Source organism: Tachypleus tridentatus, chromosome 11 (assembly GCF_004210375.1).
Source record: "Tachypleus tridentatus isolate NWPU-2018 chromosome 11, ASM421037v1, whole genome shotgun sequence".
NCBI classification, from domain to species: Eukaryota; Metazoa; Arthropoda; class Merostomata; order Xiphosura; family Limulidae; genus Tachypleus; species Tachypleus tridentatus.
This window is the reverse complement of record NC_134835.1, coordinates 57252103-57270669: the sequence shown is the minus strand read 5'-3', so window position 1 is coordinate 57270669 and position 18567 is coordinate 57252103. Positions and strand designations below refer to the sequence as shown.

Here is an 18567-nt window from a genome sequence, read left to right as displayed (position 1 = left end):
TATTAAAACTGTTAGTGAGACAATGTAAGACACCTGTTTTTTGTATTTCAGTTTAAAGACGAATGAAGAAAAGCTAAATTAAGACTTGCTTCGTCAGGAAGGTTTCAACCGATTAATATCACCCAGAATAGTGAAACATTTCTAAGATAATTAAATGTTTTACACAGAAAAGAAGTAATTAACTTTTTGTATATCATCGTTCGAGAAGATATAAGATGACAAACAAGATGAAGTAAGAACTGTAGTGTAGCAGTATTAAATATAATACTTTCATACTTTTTCTTACTCATGAAATTCCTATCACCAAAATTGGGAGAAAAAAATTATACAATTTATTTCTATGAATTTCTGCTCACTACATTTCTCCAGTTTTATACTATCAAAAATAATTACATTTTTAGCTCTCTCTTCTAAGGACCGAAAAGTTCCGAAAAGAGAAACACAAGGGTATTATTTACCCTGACAGTACATCCCTTGTAAATACCGTCACACAGCGTATTATTATTTGTAACAATATATTTGGTAGTGCATAAACACATCAGTTACTTACCACTAACGGTAATTATGTTTGTTGGATATTATTTCTACCCGTCAGTTCGTGGTCTTCTGGTATGAGTGCAAAGCTTCACCATAACAATTTTATTAGGATTATCCAACGTCTATTAATAAAGCATAAATTCCTCGATTAATGCGCAAACAGCATTCTCACATTAGTTTGAAACTTAATAACATCAAATGTAAAGTAAATCTAAGTCAAACCTAATAGTCTAAAATACAGTACAGCGCGTTATTGTTAGATGTTTCTTGCGAAACGTTTGGCTTAGAACTGCTGGTTAGAAAAGAAGCTGTTAGCACCACGTGATTTCGTTTACTTGGGGGGAAATGAAAATAAAATTGTAAATATGAATAAAATATTCACGAAAAGGGTAATGAAAGAAAGTAACAGTTTATTTACAGTATTGTGTAAACAATTATTAGAAATGTTCGGTAAAAAATATCCAGCCACAAAATTTTCCACATCCGACCGCTCCAAGGAAATGTCTTCTCTTTTCTTCAGAAATATCAATAAGAACTAATGAAAAATTAAACTAAAAAACACTGAAACCTAATGACCTTTTTTTTGTATCCAAATGTTGAGAATATTCTGAAGTTTTCCAATTTTCAACTTTAGTAAGAATCAAGATACTTAAGTATAATATATGATGTGAAACTAATTTGAAATATTTCAAAAGGGAGCATATTAATAAGCTACTAATAACTTAATAAGAGTCACCGCAATCCGTGAGAATAAAGCTCTAAAAAATTATTGCTTGGAATTAAGCTTAAAGCTCCACAAATGGGTCAGATGTGCTCTGCTCACCACAAGTACTGAAACCCGCTTTTGAGCGGTGTGAATCCGTAGATATTCCGCTGTGCCACTTCTGTGTGAAACTGAATAGCACACAGTCCTGACTACATGAAGACAAAAATCACAGTGTGTACACATTATGCAAGACAAATCATAATTTGAATACAGATTGTAAGACAAATCACGGTGTGAATACATACTTTAAGACAAATCATAATGTGTACACATACTGTAAGACAAATCACTGTTGCCTCTCTTTTAGAATCTAGTGTGCCACAGTCCATGATGTTGTCATAGTGACTTCACCTACAATTCACATCGTTTTTCTATTGCTTAACAGTGCACATTTTAAGTGAGGAGAATTTATTTTAATCCGTCTGATCTCAACCGTTGTTTCTATCGTATAAATGAGTTGTGAAAGGCAATAAACGGGTTAAAGTTTATTCCCAGTGTTAACAATATCTGCGTACTGAAGCGCTATATACATTTATTAAGTAACTTTTCACCCACAAACGTTTCTTCCTTATTCAAGATCCGCAGCCCAATAAAAAAAAAACATGACTAAATTGTCATGCTGATAATTCACTAAGCAATAAAAGTCTTTTTTTATTGGCAAAATTGCGTAAAGATGATATATATATATAACAACTCCTATCAGTTATGTACATGTATCAACATATAGAAACACAAGAAAGGCCACTTTAGTGTATAAGCTATGACCATATAAAGCTAAGCTACTGTACACAGACAATGAGAAACAGCGTTTACAGACGAATACGGAATAAATATTAATTTTCTTGGCTGGAAAATTGTATGTATACGCAAATGTGTTAATTATTACAATCTGTTTACATTAGTTTCTAAACAATACATTATCTAAAACCTCCTTATTAATATTATTCTTGTTTGCTGTTGCCATAATTTTACTTATTTTATTCACACGGTTTTTTGTTAATTGTTTCATAACATAATTTTACCAAATTTATTGTTGTTCTTTGTTAACCGTTGCGTGACATTATTTTACTATATTTAACAATACCGTTCTTTGCTACCCGTTGCATAACTTTGTTTTACTCAATTCATTGACGGGTCAGTCGTTCCTATACAGCAAAAAATTTCCGCATGGAAAACTTTTATAAATATCACCACCAATCATACGCTTTTCTGTTGCCGATAACGTCAATTCGGTGAACGGTTCATCCTTCCATGGCACGTAAATACTTTATTTAACAAAATCTTACTTTAAATTCTATACACTACTTTTAAGAAGTACAACAGAGTGATCTATCTTATATTTAATAATTAAGACAAGCATAATTCTTTAAAGAACTAGAATTTTATTGAGTTTTTTTCTTTGTTTGCTGTAAACTACGAGTTCTTTTTATTCCATGCGTTTTTTTTTCTTTATTACCAAGAAAATATATTTGTATGTATCAATTGTCTGGAATTTTCATTTCGAAGAGTACTTTTTATTTGTAAGTTGCGGCATTCTTCTTATTCTAAATTATTACCTGACTATTTCCTCGTAGAACTTCGAAACCTGACAGTAGTAATGTGGATATTTCTCTTCGATACGCATGAGCGTTCGCATTCATCCACGAGCGCTCACTTTGTCACTCACTGGTCGCAAGAGAATCGAATTGTCAGGCGTTCTGAGTAGATGCCGTTTTCTGTTCTAATCGTGTGCTACAACTGAACTAAATGTGAAGTAACTGAAGAATTTCTTATTACTAACTCAACGAGTTTTGATCCTACGCTGAAGTTAAAGGATAAAATATTAACGATTGCTCAAAAACTACTGTTCCTTGTTTGTATTTCTTTCACCAGTTCTTTTCAAATTGAGAACAAATTTAGAAATTCGCCTTAGTTTATCAAGAAATTGTCTCTTACGAAAAATTTAACTCTTATAGATATTTAAGAGTTTCGACTGAGTTCTCCAAATATCTACGTTGTGTTGAGCCAACAACTACTAGCGTTAAAAAGAACAAATGGCTGTTCTCTATTACAAGTGACGCTATCAGTTTAAAGTAATAAGTTAAATTCAGCAACAACTTGTTTACTTTTTAGAATTAATGAAGTCTCACCATTAGGAGCGAAAGTTCTGTCTCTGATATCAAGTTTATAAAGCTGGGAGTTTATCTCAAGAGACAAAGGATCTAAATCCTTTGCAGCGAACAACCCTATAAGATTTACCGTTTTTCAAGATTTGAGATTTCTAAGTTATTAAAATGAGCCACACGGCCCCGAATGACGATATTAATTCACTGATATTAAACCCAAATGATTCTTTTTTCAATAAAAGTGAAGATTTTCTACCACTAATATCATCAGCAAATGATGATGACACAAGATATTTTGTAAAAAGAATTCAATTTTCTACTTTCTTAAACAACTCTGAAGCGTCTGTTTCAGTTCAAACCACTAAATGTTCAACTTCTGTGAAAAGTATTAAGACTCTTGCATCTGCTAAGCAAGAATGTCCAATTTTTATTGAGAATTCTGAAATTCCCATTAATGTTGAGAAAAACAACTGTTTATCTTCCTTAACTATTTCGGAAGTATCTGATTCTGTTAAAAATCAGAAGTGTTCAGATTCTAAAGTCAGTTCCGAAGACTCCGTTTTTCTTACAGACCAGAAAAGTTCATCCTCTGTTAGTACTAGGATATCCGAGGCTCAAGGCTCTATCAATAACAATGAGAACTCCACTTTAACAAGAATCTGTGAAGTGTCACAATTAAAAAACAGTAATACCTATTTAGACGCTTCGTCCTGCGGCAAAAGTGAGATTAGACGATATAGTACAGTCTGTTCACACAAAGGTAACTTTGGTTATATCTTGAAGGGAAGTAGCCAGCAACGACCATTACTGTGGGAATGTCCTAGGGCTAATGAAACTTGCAGAGAAAATAGAGCAAAGAAAAAGACCTCGCGATCACGATCCATTGAAGCTTGTCGACTTGTCCCCGCTGAGTCTCCGCATCGGTTGCGACAACGGTTTGCAAGTATTCCAAATGACTTTTCTATGTTACAATCTAACCTTCGAGACGAACGTAACTTTCTACGACTACGAAACTTTTCTGTGTCACATAAGGGAATCTTTAACCATGGTGACACATTCCGCTCTAGAGTTGACAAGAACTTACCTTGCCAGTTCTCAATGTTGGCACATTCGGTTACAGATTCACTTGAAAATAGCGGATATCTTGTTGCTATCGTTGGGGCAACAGAAGTAGGAAAATCTTCATTAGTTTATCAGTTCGTAACATGTGAAAATATTTGCGAATATGAGAATTCAGGTAAAAATAGATCTTGTTCGTCTGTTTAGTTTTTAATAGTTTAATTAATGGTACAGAAGGTTCCGAAACGCTATTTTTAGTGACATTAGACGTAGAAATAGGCTAAAGAAAACATTTAATAGTGTATACATATATATAGTTTAAAATTATTTAAAGAAAAAGTCACTTGCTACTTTTTAAAGAATCCCTCATATGTCCTCAGTTAGACGTTAAAGCTGTTGAAAATATTTTGTATTTGAGCTTTTGTTTAAACGTGGAAATAATTTAAAAGAGCACTTTAACTTTCTGTTTTTTATTATTTTATTACGTGGAACAAACCAAAGAATTTCAACGGTTTAGGTTGTTTAAACACAGAAATGTTTATTTTTTTGCCGTCATTTTGAGTTTTTTGTTTGCATTATATAGAAAGAATTTAATTCTTCTATCGTTTTGGTAGGATCACTAAACAACTTCACCCGCTGGGACAGCGGTAAGTCTACGGATTTAGAATGCTAAAAATCAGAAGTTCTATTCCCTTTGTTGCACACAGCAGATAGCCCGATGTGGCTTTGCTGTACGAAACACACACACACTAAACACCATTAAATATTTGTTTTTCATTTTGTAAAATATTTTACACAACATAAGCTGAAAAGGTTTGTAGTTTTTTTCTAGAATGTTTCACACAACTTTAACTGAATAGGGAATGTTTCCTTCTTACATAGATGAAAGTGAAAGTTCATCTAAGTTTCGTATTGTTGAAAAGTGGAAAGTGTAGTTGTATGTTATATTTCTTATTATGTTTAAACATTTACAAAATACTAGTTATTTTAGCTAATTGTTTTATAAGATGTCTATATTTTGTACCGATTAAGTGGAAATAGTTTTTAATATGATACATTTGATATAATATATATTGTTAACAAAATCGGATACATAAAAGCGCCCCGCTGATACAGCTGTATGTCTAAGGACTTAACAACGCTAAAATCAGAGGTTCGATTCCTCTAGGTGGACTCCGTAGATAGCCTGATGTGGCTTTGCTATAAGAAAACACATATACTTAAATTAATATGTCTTTGATCAAAGATTAAGAAATACTTTAAATAAGATTTTATGTCTCTAGCTTGTCAACAAGTAACATGTTTTTCAATAATCTTCTATTCTTTTACTTTCTCTAAATGAGGATAAATATTGAAACAAACTCGTCTCTTTAAATCATTTTAACCTTAAAAGAGATTTTATATTATTTTGTTTTATGTACAAAATATTAAACCTCTGTTGAATAAATGAAATAAATAGATAAATGAGCTCAAATAATCTCCGTAGACATTGTAATTAATGGGACAGTGGAAATGAAGTTTGTAATGGATGAATGAAATGTCATTGAAAACACTCTCAGTTTCCCAATGTTGGTATAAACACACCTTCTTTGTCGAGACTCTGAATCACACTGTCTTCGTCTTCAGACTACTAAGGAACGCTTTTTTCCGGCAAGTTTAAATTTTAGCTGTTCAAGCAGTTTTAAAACATATGGTTCGAAATTAAATGAGTTCACTATTTATATGCAACCTAAATATACCAATATACAAAATTTTAAACAGATTCTTTATTATAAAATGAACGAACGCCTTATAATCTGATGTATATGTAACCTATTATTCTGTTTTAATAATAACACTTCTTAGTGAGTTGTTATTTGTTAACAGAGGAAGAAAGATCCAAGACAGTTACGCTGGTGTTAAACAAGAAGGAATCAAAACTGTTATTTCTTGAAGAATGTCTCCCTGAAGATAAGGTGAGCTTTTTACCACTACAATATGTCTTGGTGAATGTTTCCTTAAAGACAAAGTGAGTTTCTAGTATTCTATAATAATTGAAAACAAGATGAGCTCCCTTATAAATATATTTTTAAAGCTAGCATTTTCAAACGTTATGACCTGGTTTTGTTGCCATTAGATAAGTGTTTGTACACCCATTCATTAGGGACTTTCATAATGTGTGTATAATCTGAAAGTTTCAAGGTCCAACAAGATTATTGCATACTCTCTTTCGTCTTTGTGCTATCTCTACTCTAAAATGTAACCTATTAACTACCTAATAATACTTATCCACATATGTTGGAGACGAAACTTGTGATAAAAGGTTATATAGATAAAGTGCGTACAGTGCATTTATCGTGTCGCACTTTACATTCAATAACTATTACACTTCTTTGGAAATATTCAAGCGTCAAATAAAAAACCAAAACTTTCAGCGTACTCACACCTTCTAGTATTTGTAAAATGATCCAATAATAAAACTGGATTACATTACTTTCTGTATGACATTCATGCAAACCACATTTTCGAATTGTACCGAAATATTATTTTGCCCTTATTTTCAATAATATTATTTTTATGAACTTTAGATCAGTTAAAAGCAAGTTTATCAAGATAAATACATCAACATATTAAGTTCATTCTTGTGTAAGAGTGACAAAGCTCAACTGATTTATACATTTAAATGCCAATTTAATTTTTATCCTTAATTTCAATTGATGAACATTGTGCATATCAGATTAGAGTATAAAAGTTACGTACAGAGAAAAATCCAGGATGTACTTAATTCACAAGTCAACAGAATGTTAACACCTAAGATATCAGTGCGATATTTTGGTTTACTTGAAATATATTTTACGATAGTGTAAAACTGCTCTCAGATACTTTCTTGAAAGAACAATGATTCTTTTTCTTTTTCAATAACCGTATTTATTCTTTTTTTAAAAAGTGGTTTTGTATATATATATTTTCACATAGGCTAGCAAACCTAAAAATATTTATTTGCGTGACGTACATTATTTGTGGCTATTGTTTAGACATTCATGATCTTTCGGCCTAGCATGGCCAGGTGGTTAGGGCGCTTGACTCGTTATCTTAGGGTCGCGGGTTCGAATCCCCGTTACACCAAACATAGTCGCCCTTTCAGCCCTGGAGGTTATACAGTGAGGGTCAATCCTAATATTTTTTGATAAAAAAGTAACCCAAGAGTTGGCGATGGGTGGTGATGACCAGCTGCCTTCCCTCTAGTCTTACACTGCTAAATTATGGACGGCTAGCACAGATAGCCCTCGAGTAGCTTTACGCAAAATTCAAAACAAACAAATAAATATTCACGGTCTTTCGTTGGAGTGTGAGAACGGTTTGTCAACTTGATTTGTTATCGTTAATTACTTGGTGATTATTTGTTTGTTATAAAGCACAAAGATACACACACAAAGGGTTATTTGTGATCTGCCCACTACGAGTATCGAGAACCGTTTTGTAGTTGTATAAGTCCGCAGTCCGCATTAATACTGGAGGGTATTAATGGTTATTATGTTTGATTAAGTGAAGATTACATAGAGATTTTCCATTAGCCTTGTCACTCCGCTTTTATAATTACTCAGGTAAACAATAAAATACAAAAATGTAGCGAACATTATTAATTGCTATTTGAAATTTGACTGTTTGTTTTGTTGGATTTCGCGTTAAACTACACGAGCTCTATTTACGTTAGCTGTCCCAAATTGTGTAGTGATAGACTAGAGGGAAGGCATCTAATCAACATCTCCCACCGCCAACTCATGGGCTACTCTTGTTAGATTCGATAGTGAGGCTTAAGTGTCAATATTATAAAGCACTCACATTTTCAAAATGCAAAGTGCAACTTTTTTTTATTATGGAGGCATTTGGCTCACACCCATGGGACATTAGTCACGCATGCTCACCACTTGGAGTAGGTGATCGATTCGGAATCTTCTGACCACCTTTCATTTAAGCGTCAACTGATGATATGACGTATATATGTAGGATGTTGGTATTAAGCCATTGATATCCATTTAAACCAAATGGCTTTCAATAGAGAAATTTAAAAAAAAAATACCTTTACGCTCCAGATAAATATAAAATAACATACTTCATTTCAACAACGTTTCGCCTTTGGTTTAAACAAAAGCATATTCTTTTTAAATAATATCTAAATAATATATATTTATCTGGAGTGTAAAGGTCCTCTTTTCTTAACTTTTATCAAAATGTTTAAATCCCTCCAGTATGCATCATAACTTTTGAAAGATAATAAACAACGTTCAGTCAAGAAAAAGTGAAAATATACTAACAGTAAGAATTTTCCTTGTTATTCTTTCAAACCTTACGAGAATACGTTATCGGTTTCTGTAGGTGATGGCATTCAGATTTTTCAATACAATCTGATTATTTATTTTTGACAAACAAGCTTTCACTTGTTAATTTTAGAGGAAGTCAATGCCGAAGAATTAAATACAGTTAGACTTTAGTTTAAGATATCACTTATTGAAACAATATTTCCTTATTTCAAATAAATCTCCCCAGTGTTATTCGGCATGCCCTTGCTTCCTGTATTTGATTTTACTCACATGTCTACAGCTTTTATTTTTCTAAACATTTTTTACCAGTCAGATTGTACTCCATTCTTCTCACTTTTACGTAGTTACGAACGATTATTGCAAGCTTAAAAACAACTTCATTTCTGCGAAACCGTCTTTTCTTAAAACGAATTTTTGCAGTGACAAGAACATTTGTTTTTCTTACAATACCTTAGGTGTTTTGAATAACATTTGACTATTACGTTACAATTAACGATTTAATATTATTAAAAATAGTATGTTTTTATGTTGTTGTTTGTCAGCTACTAACAATTTTACTATTTTCTAAACGACTTTTACTCAGTTAATGCGTATTCAACTCGTTTCGTGTTGTTCGTAGTAGGGGTTCATACTATTTCAACTTATTTTCCAATTTTTTCAATCAATCGTAAGCAAATTCTTAACATTCCAAAGTGTTTTTAAGCAACTGAACTTGTTTAAAATAATATTTTATTCAGTTGACTTTATTTTGGAATTTCGCACAAAGCTACTCGAGGGTTATCTGTGCTAGCCGTCCCTAATTTAGCAGTGTAAGACTAGAGGGAAGGCAGCTAGTCATCACCACCAACCGCCAACTCTTGGGCTACTCTTTTACCAACGAATAGTGGGATTGACCGTCACATTATAACGCCCCCACGGCTGGGAGGGCGAGCATGTTTAGCGCGACCGGGATGCGAACCCGCGACCCTCAGATTACGAGTCGCACGCCTTAACACGCTTGGCCATGCCGAGCCGCTATTCAGTTGACAACAGTTTTATTATTTTAGTATAGTTTGCTACCAGTAAAGTATACTTAACTTGTGATGACAGTAAAGTGCTTATAACCTTATTTTTCTAATTTAAACGTATTTTCCTCTGTAAAGCACCTCAGTGGCACAGCAAAATGTGCAAACTTGTAACGCTAGAAACCGTGTTTCGATACATGTGATAGGCAGAACACAAATAACCCAATATGTGGTTTTTTGTTGAATTACAAAACATCCTCTATAAACTGTGGTAGCAGATTCTACCATAACCTTTTCAACAACACTCATAACTAAACAATTTGGTATATTCGCTTAAATGTATCTGACTGAGAATAATTAATGAACCTTTATCCAAGTTTTAAAAGATGATTATTCTGTGAATGTTTCACTGATTACTATAACATTTACATAGGGGTTCTTTGTAACCATTTAGTGTCCCTTACGTAACATAATATCGAAAATTTATTATTTGTAATAAAACCTATTTTATTTAATTATTTGCATTATGTTACTACTGAGAACTGATTGCAGAACATTACTAAAATTAGCACGCAGTCTAAAAGCGTTTTTTTATCCATCTGTATTGGTGTTAACAAAGTGTTTGGGGTACTAAATCAGCTGTCTTCTTTACGCCTCTTTAACAAACGTTGTTGTTTCTTAAATGTTTACGGATATTAGTAAGGCTTACCATCACATTATGACAACTCTACGGTCGAAAGGGTGAACATTTTCGGTGATAAGTTGCAATTCTATGACTCCACAAGTACTGAGTCGAACGCTCTAACCACTAAGCCTTTGTCAAACCAGTTTGAGATATTTTAGTTATTCCAACCTAGTGCATAATGTATTCAACATTTGATATTTAGGTTTAAATTCCTCAATATTACAGGGAACTGCAAACTTGAAATAACCCGCAATTTTGGGATACAGAACCTTGTAGTCAAAATATACTCTTAGATAGGAAAAACATATACAAGATCATTCTTTAAAATTACCATGTGATGTTTTCTATGGTATTACTCGTATTCATATTTGTATGTTTAATTTATTTCTAATAATTACTTTCCCGTCCTCATTGAGAAAATGCTGAGAGTAAGAAAACTAGAAAGATATTTAATAATTATGTATGTATTCTAAATAAAGTAGTTTGTAATAATTTTAGCTTACGAAACAAAAGTCTGCCTTTGACATTTCTATTTACTTCAGATTATGTGTTTGTATATATATATATATATATATATATAGTTATTTATGCATATAAGTTAGTTATTTTTTACATTTTTTTTATCAAATCATGACGGAGTAAGTAAACGTCATGGGCGTAGTGAACCCTGGGATTTGAAATAATAAGATTAGGCCATTAGATTAGTTGTTGTGTGTAAAGAAATCTTCATAATAGTGTAAATATATTTTTTATCTTCAAAGGATCCAGTAAATGATATGTCAATCCAAACATGTGACGCCCACGTGGTAGTTTATTCTGTTGTGAGCAGGTTCAGTTTCCAAAAGGCCCGAATGTACTTAGGTTTCTTAACATCCTTATCGGAAATAGCTAACAAGGCTGTAATTCTAGTGGGAAATAAGACAGATCTTGTTCGTCTGAGAACCGTTTCTACTAATGGTATGTATCATATCAATTCGCTTTTCTGTGTTCTTATATGTTTCATTTACTATACATCCACCTCACGCTGCAAGAAGTGATTTCTAAAATATTTGTCTGTTGTCCATAAACGTTGATTCTAAGATTGCTTGTTGTTTTTTTTTCTGATGTTACCGTTATTGCTTCCCAGGTTTTACATAATTGCGTCTTTTTTATAACTTTTTATACCATTTCATCATTACAAACATGTCACGATGCAAAACTACTTTGTGACATCATAGCTCTGCATACTAGCTACAAAGCCATCATTACAGGCGTCTTTTTCTTTTTAAAGATCATTTTAGCTTTTTATATTAAATAAAAGGGAATACACGAGCGTTTTCCTTTTAGTTCTTTAATAGTTTATTTGGTGCCAGTTTTCAACTCTAATGCTGGATTCTTTATCAGACACAATTTCGTTAGCATAAGTTAACTAGATAGTTGTTAGTTTAGAGCAGATTTAGAAGATGACAAATAGTGCGATTTAATTAATCGAAAAAATTACATTATAATCAAAAATTTTCTTAAAATTAATATCATATTATATACAATTGTAAAAGAAAAAATTAGACAGTAACTTCCTCAAAAATTACTGTTAACCCGTTCTTGTTATTTGTTATCGTTACTAAATAAAAGTACCGTGAATTCCTATTTATGGCAGAGAATGTAGTTTTTACTCTTATCAAATAACAAACATTAATATGGCTTTCTATTTTTAACCATAGCTTTATTGCCAAATAGAGCGATTTTCACATCTAAGCTTTGGAATAAAATTATTGATATAATTATGTTCTGATTTATTGAGGTTGATACAATATTTATTATTGTTATGTTTTTGTCTTTTCGATTTCATATTTACAAAATGACTGTTACATCTTGAAGTTCTTACCCATAAACATATCACAGATCAATGCTATTATATTTTTGTATGCAGAAATAATGATAACTTAAATCTTTCAAACAGTGTGAGGGTTACATTTTATAAAATTAAACAGTTTCCAGTAGGACTACTTGTATAATTGCTTTTAAGCATAGTTTTTAAGCTATTTATACAATAAATTATTTTGTCATAGGCTTTGTTGTTTAGAAGTTCCCTAATAAAACGATATATAGTTATAGGTCTTCGTACTTTCCCGAGTTCAAAAAGCATTTGAATAACTTTTTCGACGTATTGTCCTGCTTCACCTTGGGAAAACATTTGATTCAAAAGAAAACACTATATCTGAAACGAATACTATGTAAAACACTTTCATGGGAAGAAGTCGAAAACTTCTGTTATGATGCTATATAATTGTAATGTTGTTAGGAAATGATGACTTTGCATAATGCATGTTTGTCTAATTTATGTTGTTAAGAGAATTATGTAAATCGTTGTTGTGTTTTAACCATTCCCTTTTCATAGTTATTGATCAGAAGTATTCCATGATCTGTGACAAAGATACAAATAAAACTCAACTGGGCACTAAAATAAACAAAGATAATGAGTGCAATTTTTTACTGCCAATTTATTGTAAAAAGAGGATTAAAAGTTGAGTATATTTAGGTAGAAATAAAAATGTTATATCTCCTACAGAAGGCAGAACAGTTGCAAAGTCCTATGGTTGTAAGTTTATCGAAACTTCAGCAGGCATCAACCACAACGTAGACGAACTCTTGGTTGGAATCCTAAGCCAAATCAGACTAAAGCGCCAGTATCAGGAACAACTAGCCAAGAAACGAGAGTCGGTCACCTCATCCAAAAACTTGAAACAACATCGACGTTCTTCAGTGAACCCCAAGAAAATCATTAAACGAGTATTTGATAGAGCCATCTGGCGATCAAAATCCTGCGATAATCTTCATGTTTTATAATTAAGGTTCTTAAATGGCCTTGTAGTTCTGCTTAGTACATTTACATCTTGGTGGTTTAGTGAGAAAATAGTATTGCTTTTAACATTAAAAGGGAATATAAAACCAGTCCTTACCATTGATTCAACAAATCTGGTCAAAATATATAATCCGCAAATCATTTGCTGATGCAGAAATGAAATGTTGCTTTAACGAATTTAATGTTTCGAATAATGACCCTCTTGCTAGTTTAAAACCTTATGAGTAGTGTTAATTTTAAAGGAAACACTTCAAAGAAGAAAGAATTATGTGCGTTTTGGATTGTCTGTATGTTGTTGATAATAAAAGATGTTCATAAGGAACCTTGACAGTCGTGCAGATACAACTCCTTGCATAAGAAAAGAGATTGCATGCAAGTTTTTGCAAAGCATTCCCCCCTAAAGAAAACACCGAGCATAGAAGGCAAAGTTAATTAAAAGGTAGTGTTAGTCTTTACCTGACAAACACCCATTTTTTTCCTCTTCACTTTAATTAATCGATATAGAGAAGGTGAGAAGTGTTCACAACATTCCCTGCTCGAAATTTCTGTTTCTCTGCAAACGGAGGGCTCAATAATAGTAAACTCTTATTGAACTTGTTTAGAATCATGTTAAAGAATTAAAATACGTAAGTACAATAAAACTTCGTAGTTTCAAAATTACTTCAAAATAAAATCGTAAAGTCATGAACGACTCCCGAATTTTTGAAACAGTGAAAAGTGATTCCATGATATCTTGACTCACTTTTGCTAAAAAATTTAATTAAATTGTCACATCAGTGCAAAATGTGCCTTGTTGTGCACGAATTGATTTTAAATAAGAAATACAAGCTTTCCATACAAAAAGATAATGCATTTGGCTTGTTGTTTATTCATGAATATCTGTTAGAATCTATATATTAGGTTGAGGAATAATTCGTGAGCGTTTTTAAATAATTTCATTCAAGTATTACATGCAAGACTATACAATACTTCAATGCATGAACACATTACACCCAAAACATTTATTATGATACTTTATTTCATGTAATACCTAGGTATATAGTATGCATTGTTGTAAACGAAGTTGCAAGAAATTAAATGCGAAAAGCAGATGGTGTCGAAAATGCTCGATTTTGTCCACTTGACATTCCATTTAATGAGCTGAAAATGAAAGCAAAAATTAAAGACATATGAAAATCAAACACACCATCTATTAGAGCAAAAAATTATCTACCAAATGACATGAAATAATTTGCGAAAGCGTTTCATTTATGAATATATTTTTTAACTTGAAAAAACGCTCACGAATTATTCCTCAACCCAATATATTAATATTTATTAGACTGTAAACACGACATAAAGAGAGAAAAATCCCTAAACTCTTGCAATCCTCGTATTCATTTTCATAGTTTTAATCTTGCTTATATAGTAAAGTGCATTGTTAGGTATCAGGATATTTGTTATTATCAAACTCATTCTTGTAGTTTTGAGCTTGTTGCTGTGTTTATACTTATTGTTACAATCGCATACACTGTAGAAGTGTTGAGCTCGTGGTTATAGTCATGTACATTGTTGTAGTGTCAAACATTCAGGTAATAGCTTTGTAAACATATCGAATGCTCTAATTAAATGAATTATTTTAAAATCATATATTTCATAGTACAAAAAAAATATGAACCAATATGGTATGTAAGGCCATAACAATAATAGAATCACTACAAAATAAATGCCCGTGATATTGTCTATTTGCTCCTTTTCGATCACATGCAATACGTTTTTGTTTCAAACAAATAATCATCAAACCGAAAATACTGCCCAGTGGTAGTGAAAAACTTAGATATAGCAATCTATATCTAAGTTTTCTAATCAATCTAAGTTTTGAAGCAATCCTTCAAAAAATTCAAGTTTTAGTTTAACTGTGCAATTTTGTTTTACAATATTTGCTCTTTTGTTACATTCTATCCCACTTTAAACGAGAATATTTTTGAAGAAAGTATATTTAATAGACATTTTAAAGCTGTTTTTGAAATTTTACTGAATTTTACGATTTCTGCTCGACTCTTCCATATTTTTACTATAGCAATGCCTAAATATATGCTCTTACTTTAAATTTTTTCACCTCACCTTGTTCATTTTTATACTTTGAAGTTTGAATGAAGCTATTGTAAACTATAGATAACATTAATAAGGATAATATATTACGATAAAAACCTGGTAGGATATTCCTTTACAAATAGTCTTTAATATCACATTTTATTGCAAATGCTTGAAATATATGTATTTACTTTTAGCTAGAGTTCTTTTCCGAAGAGATTTTACTTCATTCTACTGCTAAATTATTTTATCAAGAGATCCTGACACGAAAATACCTCTTTATAGGTAAACAAAAACCATATTATCATTTGAGATGTACATTTTGAGATATTACCTCGTGTATTGCCTCAGAGAACAGGGACTATACAAAAGTGCTGTGTAAAGTCTGCGTTATTGGAAATTTGTATGAAAGAGTTGAAAGTGCTCTTGAAAATAAAAAGGATTTTTTGTCAGAGAGATTAAAAACTGTGCTAAGAAAGATTCTCATCATATTTTCTGATATTGTACGTTCTCGTGCTTAATATTTCACAGCAAATACTTATGTGAAATATTTATATTTTAATGGTCGCTGTAAACAAGTCTGTGTTGCTTACATGTTTACTTGAAATATTTGTTGGCTTCATAATAAATGTCGATTGAAACAGGTTTGTTGTGGTATATCTTTCTAAAGAAAAGCGCTGTTTATGTCTGTTTCAGTTTTATAGTCTAACTATTTATTTAAAAATTTCTTTCAACCACTCTAAATAATATACACAATGTTTTTCGGTACTTGTTTCGTGAATCTCACACATCACTAAATTTTACACTAAACAAATTAATCAGAGATCAGAAATTTAACGGAGTATATTTTGCAAATAGTCGAATGGTAACTTGTAAGCTATTGATCAAAGTAAAAAAATGAATTCTTAAAACAATGTCGTATTATACCAAGCTGAGAACATAACCTCTTCCGCAAAAGTCGCCTGATATGTAACACCTTGTCTGAAAATGTATGTTATAATACCCTATCAGAGATACCAAAGACTGAAGTTCGCAGAACTTTAACACATTTTTTTTTTTTTTGTTATCAAGTAAGTTCTCCCTAAGCGTAAAACTTTTCCGAGTTTCTGGTTCCGAGATATAAGTAAAATTAGTCCCTAAATAAAAAAAAAAAAGATGATTCGTGAGAGGCAAACACAACTTTGCTAAGCGGCTTCATACTCTTTATCCTAAAACTCGTGTGGTGCCGAAGTACAAGTGAAATTAGTCCCTGAAAAGTTTACTATGTATTATATAGGCTTAAGTCTCTGAGAAAATTACTTATGCAACAGTATTATAGACCTTTATTATCTCTCAACGCTGACATTGTTGCTGTGTATTAGCATTCTAATTACTTTTAAGAAAAAAAGAGAGAAATGTGACTTGAGTTTTATATCTATGAGTCATGGTGTTGTTGGAAACACTACCAAACTAATGTGGCTTTAAATTTGATATCTACGAGTCATGATGTTACTGGAAATACTTCCTAACGAGAAAGTGTGTCTTAGATTTGATACCTATGAGTAATAGTGTTGCTGGAAACACTGCTTAAGTAGAAAGCGTGACATGTTAGGCAGCCATTTCGTAGTAGTTCCATGTTCACAGCTTTAACATACTATGACGTGGTAATATTTGAAAAAAATAAATTTCATTTTGGTCAGTAGTTTGGGAAATACAATTTGTCTAGCTACAAAAATATGGTCATAATTTGGTGACTCTAATTACTTTGTTTCATGTATACAAACATATGCAGTTACTAAATAACATTCACCTATACTCGATTAAAAGAAAATTCTAGTTTCAATTTGTTTTTAATTATGGAGTCAATAATTTTTCAAAGTTACGTCTTCTGCCAAAAAAAGAACGATTAGTTTTACATCTTGAGAGAAGTAGTCATAGAGTTTGTTTTCAAACTTTCGCTTTCAAGAAAGTTAACCAATTAATTTTTTTGTTCTTGTATCTGGCTTTAAACGTAAGATTAATAAACTATTATTTCGTGTTACGCTCTGGTTGATAACATTTCTTACTAAATGAAGTAAATTTTCAGATATAAAATAGCTTTGTAGTTTGAGTTCTTTTCACTTACATTAGAAACGGTTGAACAAATTAAATTCGTATACCATATTTATTAAATTCAGAATTAATAACAACAGTATGAAAACATTAAATATTGAAAATAAAATTTAGATGTCAGGAGAAAACGACTATAAATCAGTGAGAGAAACCTTGTTTTTCAAGTGTCACTTAAGGTATATAAAAGGCGCATTCTAATTTCTTTTCATACAAAATTGTATAAAGTAGACCTATAAATCTCATTCTCTTCAGACTCTTTTAGTCACACTTCAGACAGATTCAAATTGTCATAAAACTTCCATACATATTTTCATTAGCATATCAGGTATAAGTTCTGTAGAGAAAATCATAGATTCAATGGCTCAGATTAACTTAAATATACATATAAATAAGTTTCTTTCTTTCTCTCGTAACAGTAAGTCTCGCGTCAACCTTCAACTTTTTATTTTATGAAAACACGTACACACACACACGCGTATGTATATATATATATTTGATGTCCTAATTTCCTGTTTGCCCGGTATGGTCAGGTTGAGAAAGGGGGTTTTCGACTCGCAATCTGTGAGGAAGGGTTAGAATCCCTGTCACACCAAACATGATCGCCCTTTCAGCCATGTAGACGTTATTAGGTGACAGTCAATCCCACTACTGGCTGGTAAAAGAGTAGTCCAAGAGTTGACGGTGGGTGGTGATGACTAGCTGCTTTCCCTCTAGCCGTACACTGCCACATTAAGGATATTCTATAATCTTCTAAATCTCTTGTCATACCAGGAAATTTAAATTTCTAAATATTTTACGCTTTTCTTTAAATCAGTGGTTCCCAAACTGGGGGTAAATTACCCCCTGGTGGTAATTTAACAATTTATCGGGGGTAATGGAGGGGTGACAGAAAAAAAGTTAAAATTCTGAAAATCAAGAAAACATTGATGTAGCTGGTATTAGGATTAATGTTAACTTAGTCTTAGTATGTAAAGTTGTAAATTAAACCTATTTTAAGTATGTAATAACGTTAAACCAAATAACAATAAACATCAAAAACTAATATACAGTAGTAGAAAAGAAAAACATATGTATCTAAGTGTGTGGTAACTTAAAAGGATTTTG

General features: G+C 31.8%; 1 protein-coding gene across 1 annotated transcript; it reads left to right on the top strand.

Annotated features, from left to right (window-relative positions):
- Nucleotides 1-2978: 2978 nt before the first annotated feature.
- Nucleotides 2979-13621, top strand: LOC143232216 (uncharacterized). The gene is made up of 4 exons (XM_076467374.1): nucleotides 2979-4645; nucleotides 6334-6422; nucleotides 11219-11414; nucleotides 13006-13621. The coding sequence occupies exons 1-4, from the start codon at nucleotides 3577-3579 to the stop codon at nucleotides 13281-13283; spliced, it is 1632 nt and encodes a 543-aa protein (XP_076323489.1). The 5' UTR covers nucleotides 2979-3576; the 3' UTR covers nucleotides 13284-13621.
- The last annotated feature ends 4946 nt before the right edge of the window (nucleotides 13622-18567 follow it).

What these genes read in the sequence shown, in the direction of transcription:
- LOC143232216 (XM_076467374.1), top strand. Translation starts at nt 3,577, where the DNA reads ATGAGCCACACGGCCCCGAATGACGATATTAATTCACTGATATTAAAC. An exon ending in AATGTCTCCCTGAAGATAAG is followed by an intron (nt 6,423 to 11,218) that starts GTGAGCTTTTTA and finishes TTATCTTCAAAG; the next exon opens with GATCCAGTAAATGATATGTC. An exon ending in GAGAACCGTTTCTACTAATG is followed by an intron (nt 11,415 to 13,005) that starts GTATGTATCATA and finishes TATCTCCTACAG; the next exon opens with AAGGCAGAACAGTTGCAAAG.